This window comes from Dama dama, chromosome 18, assembly GCF_033118175.1.
Source record: "Dama dama isolate Ldn47 chromosome 18, ASM3311817v1, whole genome shotgun sequence".
NCBI classification, from domain to species: domain Eukaryota; kingdom Metazoa; phylum Chordata; class Mammalia; order Artiodactyla; family Cervidae; genus Dama; species Dama dama.
Window position 1 is genome coordinate 96465723 of NC_083698.1, and position 15542 is coordinate 96481264.

A 15542-nucleotide genomic window follows, 5' to 3' on the forward strand; every position below is an offset into this window, starting at 1 on the left:
CAAATACTTACCAAATGCCTACTATCCAGGTATTGTTCTAAGTAAGGAGGGACACAGAAAACACATCAGTGTCGAGAAAAAAAATGTTATGTCAAGACATGAAATTCAGAGTGACAAAGATACCTCTAATAAGCATTAGCATTATCAATTCCAAAATGTCACCTCTATTTCTCTTCATTATGTCAAACCAATTTAAATTAAAACTAAACAAAGATCCTGGAGGAACAATGGTCTTTTAACTATAATAAGATATAAAGAAGTATAATGGTCCTACTAATTAGTCTAGTTTTTGTCTTGCTTTTTCTACTGTGGTAGTTTAATAAAATTAGGACACAATTCTTACACTGTTCTCAGAAAGAAGCTAATAATAATAGTTAACATTTCTTGAGTACTATCTCTGTGTCAGGCACTTTTTAAAATGCCTTATGCATCTATTACCATACACAAAAATAAGCTCAAATTGGATTAAAGATCTAAATGAAAGACCAGAAAACTATAAAATTCTTAGAGGAAAACATAGGCAGAACACTCTCTGACATAAATCACAGCAAGATCCTCCATGACCCACCTCTCAGCATAATGGAAACAAAAACAAAATAAACAAATGGGGCCTAATTAAACTTAAAAGCTTTTGCATAATGAAGGAAATAATAAACAAGGTGAAAAGGCAGTCTTTAGGATGGGAGAAAATAATAGCAAATGAAACAACTGACAAAGAATTAATCTCCAAAATACATAAGCAGCTCACGCAGCTCAACACCAGAAAAACAAACAACCCAATCAGAAAGTGGGCCAAAGAACTAAACAGACATTTCTCTAAAGAAGACATACTGATGGCTAATAAACACATGAAAAGATGCTGAACGTCACTCATCATCAGAGAAATGCAAATCAAAATCACAATGAGTACCATCTCACGGTGGTCAGAATAGCCGCCATCAAAAAGTCTACAAACAAGAAATGCTGGAGAGGGTGTGGAGAAAAGGGAACCATCTTACACTGCTGGTGGGGATGCAAACTGTTGCCACCATGGAGAATAGTGTGGAGATTCCTTAAAAAACTGGGAACAGAACTGCCATATGACCCAGCAATGCCACTGCTGGGAAACCAGAGTGGAAAGAGGAAACCAGAATTGAAAGAGACACATGTATTCCAGTGTTCATTGCAGCACTGTTTACAATAGCTAGGATGTGGAAGCAACATAGACGTCCATCAGCAGGCAAAAGGATAAGGAAGTTGTGGTACATATGCACAATGGAATATTACTCAGCTATAAAAAGGAACACATTAAGTCAGTTCTTATGAGATGGATGAAACTGGAGTCTATTACACAGAGTGAAGTAAGCCAGAAAGAGAAACACCAATACAGTATTTTAACACATATACATGGAATTTAGGGAAACGGCAATGACAATCTTATATGCGAGACAGCAAAAGAGACACAGATGTAAAGAACAGACTTTTGGACTCTTGTGGGAGAAGTTGAATGGTGGGAGAGGGTGGGATGATTTGAGAGAATAGCATTGAAACATGTATATTAACATATGTAAAATAGATGACCAGTGCAAGTTTGATGCATGAAGCAGGGCACTCAAAGCCAGTGCTTTGGGACAACCCAGAGGGATGGGGTGGGGAGCGAAGTGGGAAGGGGATTCAGGACAGGGGGACACATGTGCACCCATGGCTGATTCATGTTGATGTATGGCAAAAACCATCACAACATTGTAATTATCCTCCAATTAAACTAAATAATTAAAAAATGCCTTACATATAATAATAATTTTAATTTTCATGAGTAGAGGTGCTATTTAGTTGATAACTACTAGTAAAACCCTGAGTTGGTAAAAACATTGAAATATGTCTATATTGATTGATAAATTGCAGTTCGGTGCTTCTACCATCCCTCTGGCTCTTCCATAGATACCACAGCAGCCCCCGTGCCCTCAACACTGCACACCATTTCTACCTCCTCATTATTAAGAAGTTAGAATGCTAATTTTGGACATAACAGGTCTCTAAGATTCTGGAGCTCTCTACTGAAAATAAACCATGTTGCCTGGACAATGCCATTGGGTTCCCCCACAAAGTCAGAAAACCGGGGTATACCCCGCTGATGGCAGCTGTCTGTCCAGGTATCAATATAAACAATTCAGGGGCCTATGGCTGCAAGTCCAGGAACCTGCTCACTGCCCATACCTCCAGGTCAGTGCAGAAACTCTACTGGGATGAAGGTACCAGACCCTTCACCTCACAGATGAGGCAGACTGCTCCAGCTTTTCAGCCCACCCACATGAGAAGCACTTTAGCCCACTGTCTGGGAGGACGGGGGCCAACTGCTAATTGTACTCTATCCCAATTCACATCATTGTAGGGCAGCTTATCAAAAGGCTTGACTTGAATTATCATCATCATCCTCATTTTACAGATGATGAAACTAAGGTATAGAGTGGTGACTTCAAAAGTCAAGGGCCAAGCAAGGATTCAAAAGCAGGCAGGCTGGCAACAGAGCCTGTATTCTCAACGACTCTGTTGCAGGGCCTCTTCTCTGCTCTGAAACATCAAGTTCAAGCTCTTTCAATAAATGATTTCAATGACAGTCAGTAGTGGAAATATTGAATACATAAAAATGTCAGGCAGTATTATGAGAGATAGAAAAATTTACTATAATTGCTATTAGTTTAGCAGAAGCTGGGGGAGAATGAACAATAACACTGATGTTAAGAGAAACTCTGCTTATTGAGATTATAAATCACCTAATGACTCTCCATTTAAGAATTGAAGGGGGGAAGAAGCACTGAAAGAATTTGATGCAATTACCTATGAGAAATCATGGTTGACTCATGGGATTATTTAGTGAGTGACAACCCTAATCAAAAGATTAAACCGGCAATTTCCACAAATCAACAATTATTGAGAAACTATAAGACTGACGATGAATCATTTGTGCGGCAACATATATTGTTTGGTAAACAGATTTATAATACCATGTAGTTTAGTTTATTTAGGGAATAAAAGAGAAGATTTTTAAATTGCTTATTTAAATACTTATAACTCTGCAAGTTGTTGAATATTTTTAATATTACCCTTCCTAGGAAACAGGTAGGCAATTGAGGCTCAGATAAAATAACTCATACAAATCACCACTGTAGAAGCTGAGTAATTGTCTCTGTGACTCTGATTTGAGATGTCAAGTATCCATCTGTTTAGAGGTCTTCTTAGATCTAATTTTTTTTCTATTGCTGCTTAAACATAGCTTGAACAAAGTGAAAGCCAATAAATGTGTTGAAGTGAATGAAATTCTCAACCTAATTTCCTTGACAAATCACATAGCTACCATTTTGGAGGATCATCTATTGTTTTTTATCAGTTAGGGGAAAAAGAACACTTCTAGAGAATCACTGCTGTTTTATCATCCATCTTTCCCAAGCTCTTAAATTTTTCATACTATTTCCTTTGACTATTATTCATTTCTGCTAAATTATTGAACTGAAATTAGACTCAGAAGCCTCACATAGTAAATGTGAGTGTTGATACATGCTGTTAAGATAGCAGAGCAAGGCTTCTAATACTATAACATCTTTTTATTGTTCATCAAAAATCTGAATTATTCATATACCACCGTCAAGTACTGGGTAAGAATAGGGCTATTACTTATGGGTGTTAAAATCTTGGTGATCCATTATTTCAGGGATTATCTTCAGTACGGTTAGCAAAAATGCTAACACAATTGCTCAATTATTGTCCAAAGCAGCCAGTTCAATTCATAATATTGAGTTCAGTTCAGTCACTCAGTTGTGTCCAACTCTTTGCAACCCCATAGACTGCAGCATGCCAGGCCTCCCTGTCCATCACCAACTCCCGGAGTTTACTCAAACTCATGTCCAATGAGTTGGCGATGCCATCTAACTATCTCATCCTCTGTCATCCCCTTCTCCTCCTTCCCTCAACCTTTCCCGGCATCAGGGTCTTTTCCAATGAGTCAGTCCCTTCGCTTCAGGTGGCCAAAGTATTGGAGTTTCAGCTTCAGCATCATTCCTTCCAATGAACATTCAGGACTGATTTCCTTTAGGATGGACTGGTTGGGTCCCCTTGCAGTCCAATGGACTCTCAAGAGTCTTCTCCAACACCACAGTTCAAAAGCATCAATTCTTTGGATCTCAGCTTTCTTTGTAATCCAACTCTCACATTCATACATGACTATGGGAAAAACCACAGCTTTGACTAGACAGACCTTTGTTGGCAAAGCGTTACTCATAGAGTTTTTTTTAAGTATCTTAGAAATTATAGACCAATCCAAGCAGCTTATGTCTAAGGAAACTGAGTCCATCTAGAATGTTTCAACTTAGAGGAGTCAAACCAACATTCATTAAAAAAAAAAACTTCAGGTACCCCACAAAGCCTAGGAAACAGTGATCAACAACCCCGCTCCAGGTCCCAGCCCTAGAGACACCACTGAGGGAAAAAGAAGCAGAGATGTCCCGTGAACACAAGTCAAACTAATTCTAAAGTGACTGTTTCTTCCATTTACATGAAGTAAACTATCTAAGGTCTCTTAATTAAGAATCCCCATGGGTCATGCATCTCTGGTGGCTCAGTCAGTAAAGACTCTGCCTGCAATGTGGGAGACCTGGGTTCGATCCCTGGGTTGATAAGATGCCTTGGAGGCAGGCATGGCAACCCACTCTTGCATGGAGAATCCCACGGACAGAGGAGCCTGATGGGCCACAGTCCATGGGGTTGAAAAGAGTTGGACATGACTAAGCACAGCATATAGCATGTGACATAAGAACCATTTCCAAACTGTACTCTTACAATAAGAGTTCTTAGAGATTTGGGGGAAAATTAACCTCTTCATGGGCTTCCCAGGTGGCTCATTGGTAAAAAATTTGCCTGTGATGCCGGAGACCCAGGTTTAATCCCTAGGTTGGGAAGATCCCCTGAAGAAGAGAATGGCAACCCACTCCAGTGTTCTTTCCTGGAGAATTCCATGGAGAGACCATGGGGTCACAAAGAGTCACACACAACTAAGCAACTAACACTTTCACTCCTCTATAAATTCATTTGGTCAAAAGATATTCACTGATCACATCTTCTGCATCCTGCCTGGTACAACGAGTTTGGGACAAATTTCATGAGTGATCTCCCAAAGCTTACACTACAGGAGGATGACAACATACAAGCAAATGAGTAATACCTGTAAATAACTATGACACAGAAAGTGCTCTGAAGGGCAGAACAAGGTGCTTTGATAAAGAACCAATGTGCAACCTATTTAGAGGTGGTCACCAATGAAGACCTCTGAGGGGTTCTAACCGTAAGAAACAGCTGGTCATGAATAGAGATCTCCGGTACAGTGACAAAACACACAAACATCAGAAGGTGAAGAATATCTTGATGTGTGTCTCAAGAACTGAAATCCACGTGGCAGATGGATGGGTTGGAAGAGGGTGGCTGGCCCAGCCTATGAAGGACTTTTGACTTTTCATGCCAAGCCAAGGGGTGTGGTTTTCCTCTAAATGGCATGGAAACCACTGCCGAGTTTTAAGCTGGAAAATGATATAATCCAATGTTCACTTTAAAAGATCACTCTCTTATATCATGGTGGATTGATGGGGGAAATTAAAGAATCCTGGAGCAGTTACTGCAATGGTCAAAAGCAAGGGATCATGCTGTCTCAGTCTAGGGCACTGACAACAGAAATGGAGAGAAATGCATGATTTGAAATATATTTTATAAATAAAATTGATAGGGCTGGCAAATGGATTAAGTGTGGGGAGTACCTGAGAGAAGCATCATTATGACCCCCTGTTTTCTCATTTGGGGAGTGGGACCAATAGTCATCTCATTTTCTGAGATACAAAGCAATGGAAAAATATAGTTTTTACGGTGATGGCAATAGAATTTAGTTAGTAATGTATTATACTTGAGATGACTCTGACACATTCAATGGGCATACCAAATAGAACTCCAAGTGTTGTCAACCCAGACATGATATTGAAAGCCAAAGGACTGGAGGCATTCTCCTAACGAGAGTAGGCAGAGTGTAGTCCAGTACTAACAAGCCCAACAAATACGTAGAAATTAGGGAGTGAACAATGAAAGGACTACCCAGTGAAATATTTAAGAGGAACATTAAGAAGACTGTCATGACAGGAGAGCATTTCAAGAAGGAGGAAATACTGAGTAGTTTGAACACATTTGAAAGACTGAATAAGAACAGAAGATATCTAATGAATCTGGCATTAAGGAGATATTGGCAAGATTTTAAAAAGCAATTTCAGTGAATGGGTAGAGTAAAACCAGAGCGGAACAGGTTAAAATGCCTAGGTGGGAAACACGCTAGAAACAGTTTCCATGGCTAACACTTTCTGGAACTTAGGCACTGAACACAACACTGAGAATCAGAGCTGCAATTAAGACACAGCTGGTAGTTAAGGAGTATTCCTGTTTGGTTTTTTTTAAAAGATGGGAGCTCTCAGAGCATGTTTATGGTGATGGAAAAAATCTAGAAGGAAGGTGAGGGGTTGGAAATGTGGGCATGGAAGAAATAGCAAGTCCTTGATATGAAGACAAAGCAAGATACTGAAAACACTTATGAAGGGTCTGGCTTCATAGAAGAGAAATAACACAGCTACTGAAAACACATCCCCCCAAATCCCTGTGTTAGAAAATTAGAAACAATTACAATTACCTATCCAAATGGAAAAAGAGAAATTAAAGGACAGGGAGCCAAATGTAGACATATGGATACCCTGGTTAGAAATTTGTAAAGTCCATTTAAAAACTCAGAACGATTTCTTCTATTGTCCTAAATAAAATTTCTCCTTCATTTGAGCTATCACTGAGTTATCCCTTGGCCAATGCTATAGTGTATTCCAATGACATCTAGGGTAAACACAACCCTATCATTTTCCTTAAGACTTTCTCACCCTACGTATGACCCGTAACCAACCTCTTGCTGACATAATAGACAAGCACAGTGGGAGCGGACAGCTAACGGGGACAGCTATTTTTATCTCTCTCTACAAGCTCCACTGCCAGCCTATTCTCTCTCCATGTTTTCTCCCAATCTGCTTGTATTAATCAGTAACAATATTCTTCTTCTTCACTGTGTCTTCACTCATTAACTGTCATTAACACCAATCTATACTCAGATGTCCTTCTATTCCTATCTTACCCAGTCATCAATCTCATAGCTTTAATTACTACCTCGAAATGCTGACAATTCACCAATGTCTAACCTCTAGCCCAATCTTCCTCATAAGCTCTAAACTTTTATAACCACTCAGCTTTCTGTTGGGTATCACCAACTGGGAGCCTCAGGACAGCTCAAACTTGAGAGTTCTACAACTCAACTCATTACTTCTCTACCATATCCTCAAGGCAATTCATTTGCCAACATATTTGTCCTTATAGTCAAAGGACAGGGGAGCTTGGCATAAAGCTGTGGTTTTTCTAGTAGTCATGCAGAGATGTAAGAGTTGGACCATCAAGAAGGCTGAGTGCTGAAGAACTGATACTTTCAAATTGTGGTGCTAGAGAAAACTCTTCAGAGTCCTCTGGACAGCAAGGAGATCAAACCAGTCCATCCTAACGGAAATCAATGTTGACTATTCACTGGAAGGACTGGTGCTGAAGCTAAAGCTCCAATACTTTGGCCCCCTGATGCGAGCAGATGGTGGGAAAGACTGAGGGCACGAGGACAAGAGGGTGACAGGGGATGAGACGGTTGGATGGCATCACCGACTCAATGGACGTGAGCTTGAGCAAACTCAGGGAGTTGATGAAGGACAGGGGAGCCTGGTGTGCTGCAGTCCATGGGGATCACAAAGAGTCAGACCCGACTTAGTGACTGAAAACAACAACCCCTCCCTCTCCTTGTGTCCAAAATCCAATCAACTAATATATCCTGACCATCTTATTTCCTTCAAATTCACATTTACCAATTTCCTCCGTCTCAGTAACACTGTTAGTTCAGATCACCATTATCACTTGCCTAGACTAAGAGAATAGCCAATTTCCTCCATGCCTCTAACATTGCTGCTCTCGACATACATGGCATCCATCCCCTCCACACTGTAGCCAGATTAATATATTCTGCTTAAAATTGTTTAATTCCCCCTCTAATTACTATGATGATGAGACATGCAACTTGCATCCTTGCTTACAAGAGCCTCCATGGTCTCGCTTCTGCTCATCTCATGGGTCTTATGCCTCTCTCGTATGTCTCTCACTTTTGAGGCTGTGTGCATGTGTTCCGTCTAGAAGGTGCTCACTCATCCCCGACCTAACTATCCCCCAAACCGTCACTCAGATCAATCCTTTGGGTCTCAGTTTAGTTGCCACCTCTTCCAGGTGGAATTAAAATAGACCAAAAGCCAATAAAATACTATTTCTTTCTCACCTTTTCAATTCTACCATCATTCCCTCTCCCCACTTTCTGGTTCATTCAATAAAACCTTAGCTCTCCAGGGCATTCTATGAGAAGAAGAAAGGGAAGCAGACAACACCCTGAAGAGACTTGGGGGGTTTACTGATTGTATCTGTTGAGATATGATAAGACACTAATGTGAAATGGAGGGAGACAGATTTTCTTTTAATCCCTGGTGACTATGAATCCAATGAATCAATGGGAAATAAAAGGTGGTGTTTGCACTAGAGCTCTGCAATACTTACTTCTCTTGGTGATCTTGAACCTCCTTCTCGAAATGTTGGTTTACATCTGAAATTAATCTGTCATTTAAAAAGAAAAGTGTATTATATTAGGGAAAGCACCCAACTAGAATGAGTTACCCTAAAAAACCAACAAATCCCATGGGTATTCACCACTTGCTATTACTGTGAAGAAATAGGCCCACACCAGGCTTTTCTCTCTAACGTTTTTATTCCTTTACCCAGGAGTCAACATAAAATGACATCAAATTAAACCTCAGTAAACAACAGAGTGGATGGGAACCGTAAGCACAGTCCTTCCATTATTAATCTGGTAATAACGTTGGACTTCTGGGTTTTTAAAAGAGTGTGGTTGTCAAGAAGTTGAAAATGAGAACTGACGCTTTGTCTTAGAAGTCCAAACACTTGCAGGACCGCAAAGATTGCGGCAGGTGGCGCTGGCTCACCTTCTCTAGCTGTTCAATGCAGGCGGTGTGGACGACAATCTTACAGACCGCACACTTCCTCCTGAGAGCTGATTTCTACAACAGACAATTCAGAAGACAAGAAGAAACGTTAACAGTCTGTTCTGAAGGGTTCCCTGGTAGTAAAGAGAACACATGTAAATGAAGCAAACATAAACCAATTTAAAACTTCATCATAAACATTCAGTAGCCCTTTGATCTACTAAGCAGCTCCATAGTCACAACTTTGGGTGGCTGAGATGTTCTTTTTACAATATAATCATATACTAGATGTTATACGTTGAGTATATACTATGAGCCAAGCTCTTTATTCTGTGTTGTTTTTTTTTAAATTTCATAACCTAACATGGTAGGTATTATCTTCCAATTTTTTTTTTTTTTTTTTCATTTACTCTAAGGGGTAGGGCCAACATCCCAGGTTCAAAACAAGCACTCTTTCCCTACAAAGAGTCTACATTTCAAGGGGCCATCACCTTGGGCTTTTATTCCCAGCACAAACCTAAACAAACCTACAGGGTTTCTGCCCAAATCATCTGGAAAGTAAAAAGACAAGTCTAAGTTTTACTAATCATTATCATCATCATAGCAGCAGCAACAGGAACAGCAGCTCACATGAATGTATTACCTACCATGTGCCAGGTATTCTAGTAAGCACTTCACAAACAGTAACATCTAATCCTCACCACCCTGAGAAACAGATACTATTCTTACTTCCATTATAGAGATAAGAAAGCTGAGGCACAGGAAGTTATACACTTAGAGCACAGAAGGACCAGGTCCTCTGAAACCTGACTGGTGCTTAAAAGCATTATATAGTTTGGCCTCTCTGACACTCAGGATGAGTTAAAAAGTCACAATAAAAATACTCTCTGAGGCTGATCTTTTCTCTCACTAAAAAACAAGCACTAGAGAGAGAGAGAGGAAGGTGTAGAAATCTTGATTCATTGCTCCTAGTGCCATGGAAAGTGTAAGCTACCAATGCTCAGGTCTCTTTACGAAGGACAAGCTAAAAGGCAGAATTGCATGAATAATTTGGGGGTTTGAGCGCTGAAAGAAACTTACTATAACAAAGCCAATCTGTGAAATAGCCCATCAAAGCATCCATGTGTGAAGGCCCCGAGTCCCTGTCCTCAAGAAAGGCACTACCAAAGGGTACATTCTAAGGACTGGCTTCTCCTACTGGGATTTGATTTTTGAGCTAAAAATTGAGGTGATGCTGCTACAAAAGGAGCCTGGAAGAAATGCAAACCAGCACCTTGGGAGGGACAGAATCGGCAAAGAAACTATAGCCTCCTGCCTCCTAGATGGCTCTACCCATTCAAACACGGGTCTCCACAGTGCCATCAGACACCAGTCAAGCACCAAGAACATTGCAGTCAGTACTGAGGCAACGACACATGTCACCCTGATACTCACTGCCTAGGGTTTAGGTACCGTGCTTGCAAATGCTTTCATCATTCTTGGTTTTCCTCTGCCTGAGGAAAGGACATGGTCTGGAACTTTAAGCAAGTTTGGCAATCAATTGATTTTGCAAAAAGACAGGATAAAGGGAAATCCAAGCATCTAGTACACTACTGAAAAGTGTCTTGGCTTTACTACTGAAAAGAACGAGGGGATGATGGGTGGGAAGAAAAAGGAAGGGGTGGGAGAAGGGGAGAGAGAACAAGAAGAATGACAAGTAGAAGCGGCAGCACCAGCAGTGGCAACATCACTCAAGGCAACAATAATAAAACTCTAGGTTTGTAGTTTTTCATTAGCTGAGTGCCCATTAGCAAACTCTTGATGCGCTCCTGTTAGCTGGAACTCCTGGTGGGGACCACCGCTTCAGTGTAACCTGCAGCAAATGCATGGGGCTCTAGAGTCCTGTTGCTCAAGAGTTATAGTGATGCTTGAAAGTCGATCTCATTCTACTCGTTATCCACCAACACCTTAGGAGATTTCACAGCAGGCAAGCAAAGTGACACCACTTACAGGCTGATTCAAGGCCACCTGAAAAGCCTCCCTCCAGCTAAGCCCTGCCCTGGTTGAGCTTTGTGCCTGGCCATGTGCTCTGCGCTGGGGTCTGCATGAGGTTGCGTAAGGGCTCCATGAGGCTCCTAAAGCCACTGGGGATGGTGGGAAGGGACAAACATGCACTCATCGAAGCCAGAATACCTCTTCCTTGCCTTGCTTTCCGTCTGGATTTCAAGTCAGAATCTTTTTTGAATACGGGATCTTGCCTGGAAAAGTTTGAGAGCCAGGAGGTTAAGACTGTTCTCCCTCAGTTTCCTAGGATAACATGCAGTCACACTGATATGTCAGGTTCAGTCCCTGGGTGGGGAGATCCCCTGGAGGAGGGCAGGGCAACCCACTCCAGTATTCTTGCCTGCAGAACCCCATGGACAGAGGAGCCTGCTGGGCTACAGTCCACAGGGTTGCAAAGAGTTGAACATGACTGAAGTGACTTTAGGACACATGCACGCACACGGATATCATTCATGTGTAATAATTCAAGTGCAATGTACTACAGATGATAATATATGAAGAAAAGTGCCTTACACTGTAAAACTGATTTTATTTAGACAATATTGAATTTTTAAAGGCCCTCATAGAATATAATATGTGCTTCTATGCCTTCTGAGGCAGAATATATGAACAATAATCTGAATTTGTCTTTATAATCACAACATGATGCATTTTCCTACAGAGAACAGTCGTTTTTCTGCTTCCTGTCTTTCTATCAGGCTAGAGTTGTTGTGTCTGACTTTAGTTGCCCTCAATTTCCTAAATGACAGTTTCTAAACAGCTTATAATCTAGTAAATTAGATAATTAAGGTCTATATATAATCATATGCAAAATTAAGTGAATAAATTCTGATTGAAGGCCTCAGGTCTTTTTCCATAGTAGAAAAATATATCGATTTTTGCTTCTCAACTGATGAAAACTGTTTCAGTGAATCAGAAGTCCAAACTGCTGACTTCTTGGTTTATCACTGTGCTTCAATTTCAAGTTCCTTGAAGCAGCTGGATAAAAAGCTCCTGGGCAAAAAGGCTCCATTCATGCTTGGTTATGTTCCAATTTTTATTTGCAAGATTCAAACTAAATATAAAGATAAAATGCAGGAATCTAGACATTCTAAATACTGTAAGTATTCACCTTTTCTTTAAAAACACTTAATTTAAGTCAATACTTCCTTCACTACAAAAATGATAAAGCAAGAAAAGTCATTCAAATTAAGTCAGCAGATTAGTTGTCATTCTTCTTAGTGGGACATTTGTGATAGAACCTAGCACCAAAATGCAAATTCAAAAATAAATATGACCTGGGAAGTAAACATGCTTAAAAATTATAAAAGTTTAATAATTCACTCTCATGATTTAAAGGCCAATTAGGCTTATTGCTTCAAGTATCAAGTAACCTCAGTGCCTTACCAAGGGTTTCCTCATTTTGTAAAAGGAGGTTCATGAATTTGTAATTGTGTATGTGTCCATGTGTGTGACATCTGTAAAATCTAGTGGGCAGGCACATCTGGGAAAACTAAGACAATATAGGCAATACTATAAAGTACACCCCATTATACAATGCTTCCCAGTGGCGTTAGCGGTAAAGAATTGGCTTGCCAATGCAGGAGACATAAGAGATGTGGGTTGGATCCCTGGGTCAGGAAGATTCCCTGGAGAAGGAAATGGCAACCCACTCCAGTATTCTTGCCTGGAGAATCCCAGGGACAGAGAAGCCTGGCAGGCTACAGTCCACGGGGTCGCAAGAGTCAGACACGACTGAGGGACTGAGCACACACAGTGACCATAATCGCTTCTATAACCATGACACCATGAATGCTGCGCTGTGCTTTAGGACGGTGGGCACAGGCTAACCAGCAGAACTTACAGTGACGTAAAAGAACACCTTCCAAGTTCTGACCTGGCCCTACACATTGCCCATGCTGCAGGCACTGCTGGCACTCCAAGCAGTAACAATTCCTTTCCAAATTTCAGCTCATCTCAAGCACAGAAGTAAAACACCCTCAGACCCCTGGCACTGGGGATGGAAGCTGGAGAAGGGCTGAAAGGACCAGCGGCAACAGTGGTAGAAAGTATGTAACTGTCCCCGAGAAAGAGTTTAGTATCTCATCCTATCCCACCTACCCACTCCCTTTGGTCGCAAGTCCCCGATTCATCTGTACCACCAAGCAAGCTATGTTTGCTTCCTTTGAATAACAGATGTGATTTCTACTAAGTAATAATGAAGAGCTGGTGGTAGGCAACAGCACTGGATAGAGAGAGAGAGAAGGGAGGGAGGGAAGCAAAGAAGAGGAGAAAGAAACAGGAACCTAGCTTCACAGGTTTATGATTTGTGACAGGTCAAGGCCACCACGATGCAAGGTACCTTAACTCAAATGTCACCCCTAATAATGTGAAATCTGACCCAAGAAGCGTGTATGACAAGGCTGACTGAGCCTCTCCCTAATAAACATCTACCAAATCTCATGTTTCCCTGAAGATGAGCGAGTCATCCTGCTTCTAACCACATCTCTCCTGTTGTATTCTTAAAGATACCCTCCCCCAACACACACACACACACAGAGGTTTAATCACAGAGATCAGATGCAGAGAAGCAGGAGGAAAAGTTGAGTCTCCAGAGCCCACGTGGCCACCCTTTTTCGGCCTCCTGTCTCAAGAGACCTCCGGGGCCAGAGCCTGCTGCTGGCCAAAGAGCAGTATGGGCCTGGCAGCATTTCACTGCAGACAGAGTCCCCAGAACGCAGGCTCCCAGATCAAATGCAAGAAACCAATGTTTCTCTCAGCCCTGCCCCTGTCACAAGGCCACGGGGACAAAAGGACGAATGGCCGGAAAGGGGCTCTGGGCAGGGATGCAACCACACTGGGAGAGGGGAAGGAGGCGGAGAAGGTCCTGGGCGGAGGACGGGATGAGGAGCTGAGTGGTGTAAAGCTGGGAGAAGAAGGCTGGATGACTGTAAAGTAATTAGCCTCCAATTAAAATAAATTAAAAAAAAAAAAGAAGGCTGGATGAGGTGGTGAGCTGAGCTTCCAAACTCAGGCTCTCCCAGCTGTCTTCTCTCCAGGATAATTCTCAACCTCCTCACCCTTCCCACCTCACAAGAATCATGGTGAAAAAGAGAGGCTGAGTGATGGAAGTCAGGTAGAGGAGAAACAGCAAGTGGGGTGAGAAGAATTTTATCCTCACTTCTGGACCCGAAGCTCTGTTTACAGGGGGACACTCTGATGGAAAAGGGAGATGGGGCGATCGGGCCCAGGCAAGGCCATCCATTCTTCCTCTCCAAGGGTGGAGGGAAGGAAACCTCCTAAGCCTTCCGAGGGTCAGGAATCCAGCAAACCTTCAGTGGGGACTGCCCCTATGGGCAAGGCAAACAAGAACACTGCTGCTGTCTAATCCTAGGTAAATGGAAAACAAGAGTTCTTTGATTTATTTAAAAACCTAATTAGAAGAAATGACAAGCATCCTTGGCAAGTGCTACTCCTCTGGGGCGTCTGGGATGCAATCTGCAAATTGGTATTAGGGAAAAAAGAAGAGTGACATTATCTGGAGGCTCCATTACTGTGGCTTCAGGGCGAAAGCAAAGGCTTCACGGCCACTCGCGAGGGAGCCTCTCTTTATCAGGTAGAAAGACAGGACATTTTGGACAAATCAAGAGGGTGGGCAGCTGAAGTGCCAGCATACCCCTATCTTGGCTCCTCAATACGTAAGTAAGCCTCTCTTACTTGGCAGGATTGCCATTGTGATGGCAGGATTTCACGAGCCTGGACCAGGGAGCAGAGAGGCCACGTGTCAGGAGGGGTCTGTGCCCAGGGGGAGTCTCCGAGCCCTCTCTCTCTCTCTCAAGAGTCTCCTGGAGGGAGACCTCACTTGGTGTGACAGGGTGCCAGCCCTCACCCTGGGCACCACTGCCCATGTTGGGGAGTCCAGGCCTTCATGTGTCAGGGCCCCATGTGTTTGCACCGCATGTCCTCTGGAGAGGGCTCAGTGGAGGGGCTGGAGCCCTCTGAGACACACCCCATCACCACCGCCTGAGATACTAAAGATGCCAGAAGCGCCTCAGAATATTTGAAAGCAAAAGGAGCAAGACCAACAGGAGGCTGGGTCAGGGATCAAATAAACAAATAACAAAAGTACTCATGCAATGCTCAAACACACACCAGTACACCTAGATTTGCAGTTCTCTGGAATCAGGGTGGTCTGAGGGGTCCAACGTAGTGAATTCTGCATGTCATTAAAACACAGAGTGCAAAGCAGGAAGTCAAGTGAAGGAAGCTTCTGTCCTTCCTGGAAGAAGCTGGCGAGCCACTTGAGGAGACAAGGAGGACTCGAAACGAAGGTCATTAACAGGAGAAGGTCCTGCGTGGCTAAATGCTAAATGAACAGCTCGGACAATAAAAGCTGTCATT

The 15542-nt window shown here is 42.3% G+C and overlaps 1 protein-coding gene across 1 annotated transcript in view; it reads right to left on the minus strand.

Annotated features, from left to right (window-relative positions):
• Positions 1 to 15542, minus strand: part of DGKI (diacylglycerol kinase iota) — a 492712-nt gene that overhangs the window by 271266 nt on the left and 205904 nt on the right. The window contains exons 4-5 of the mRNA XM_061165882.1: positions 9120 to 9194; positions 8677 to 8733 (exon numbers count right to left, since the gene is read on the minus strand). Of these exons, the coding sequence (XP_061021865.1) occupies positions 8677 to 8733; positions 9120 to 9194 (132 nt within the window). The remainder of the gene's footprint in view (positions 1 to 8676; positions 8734 to 9119; positions 9195 to 15542) is intronic.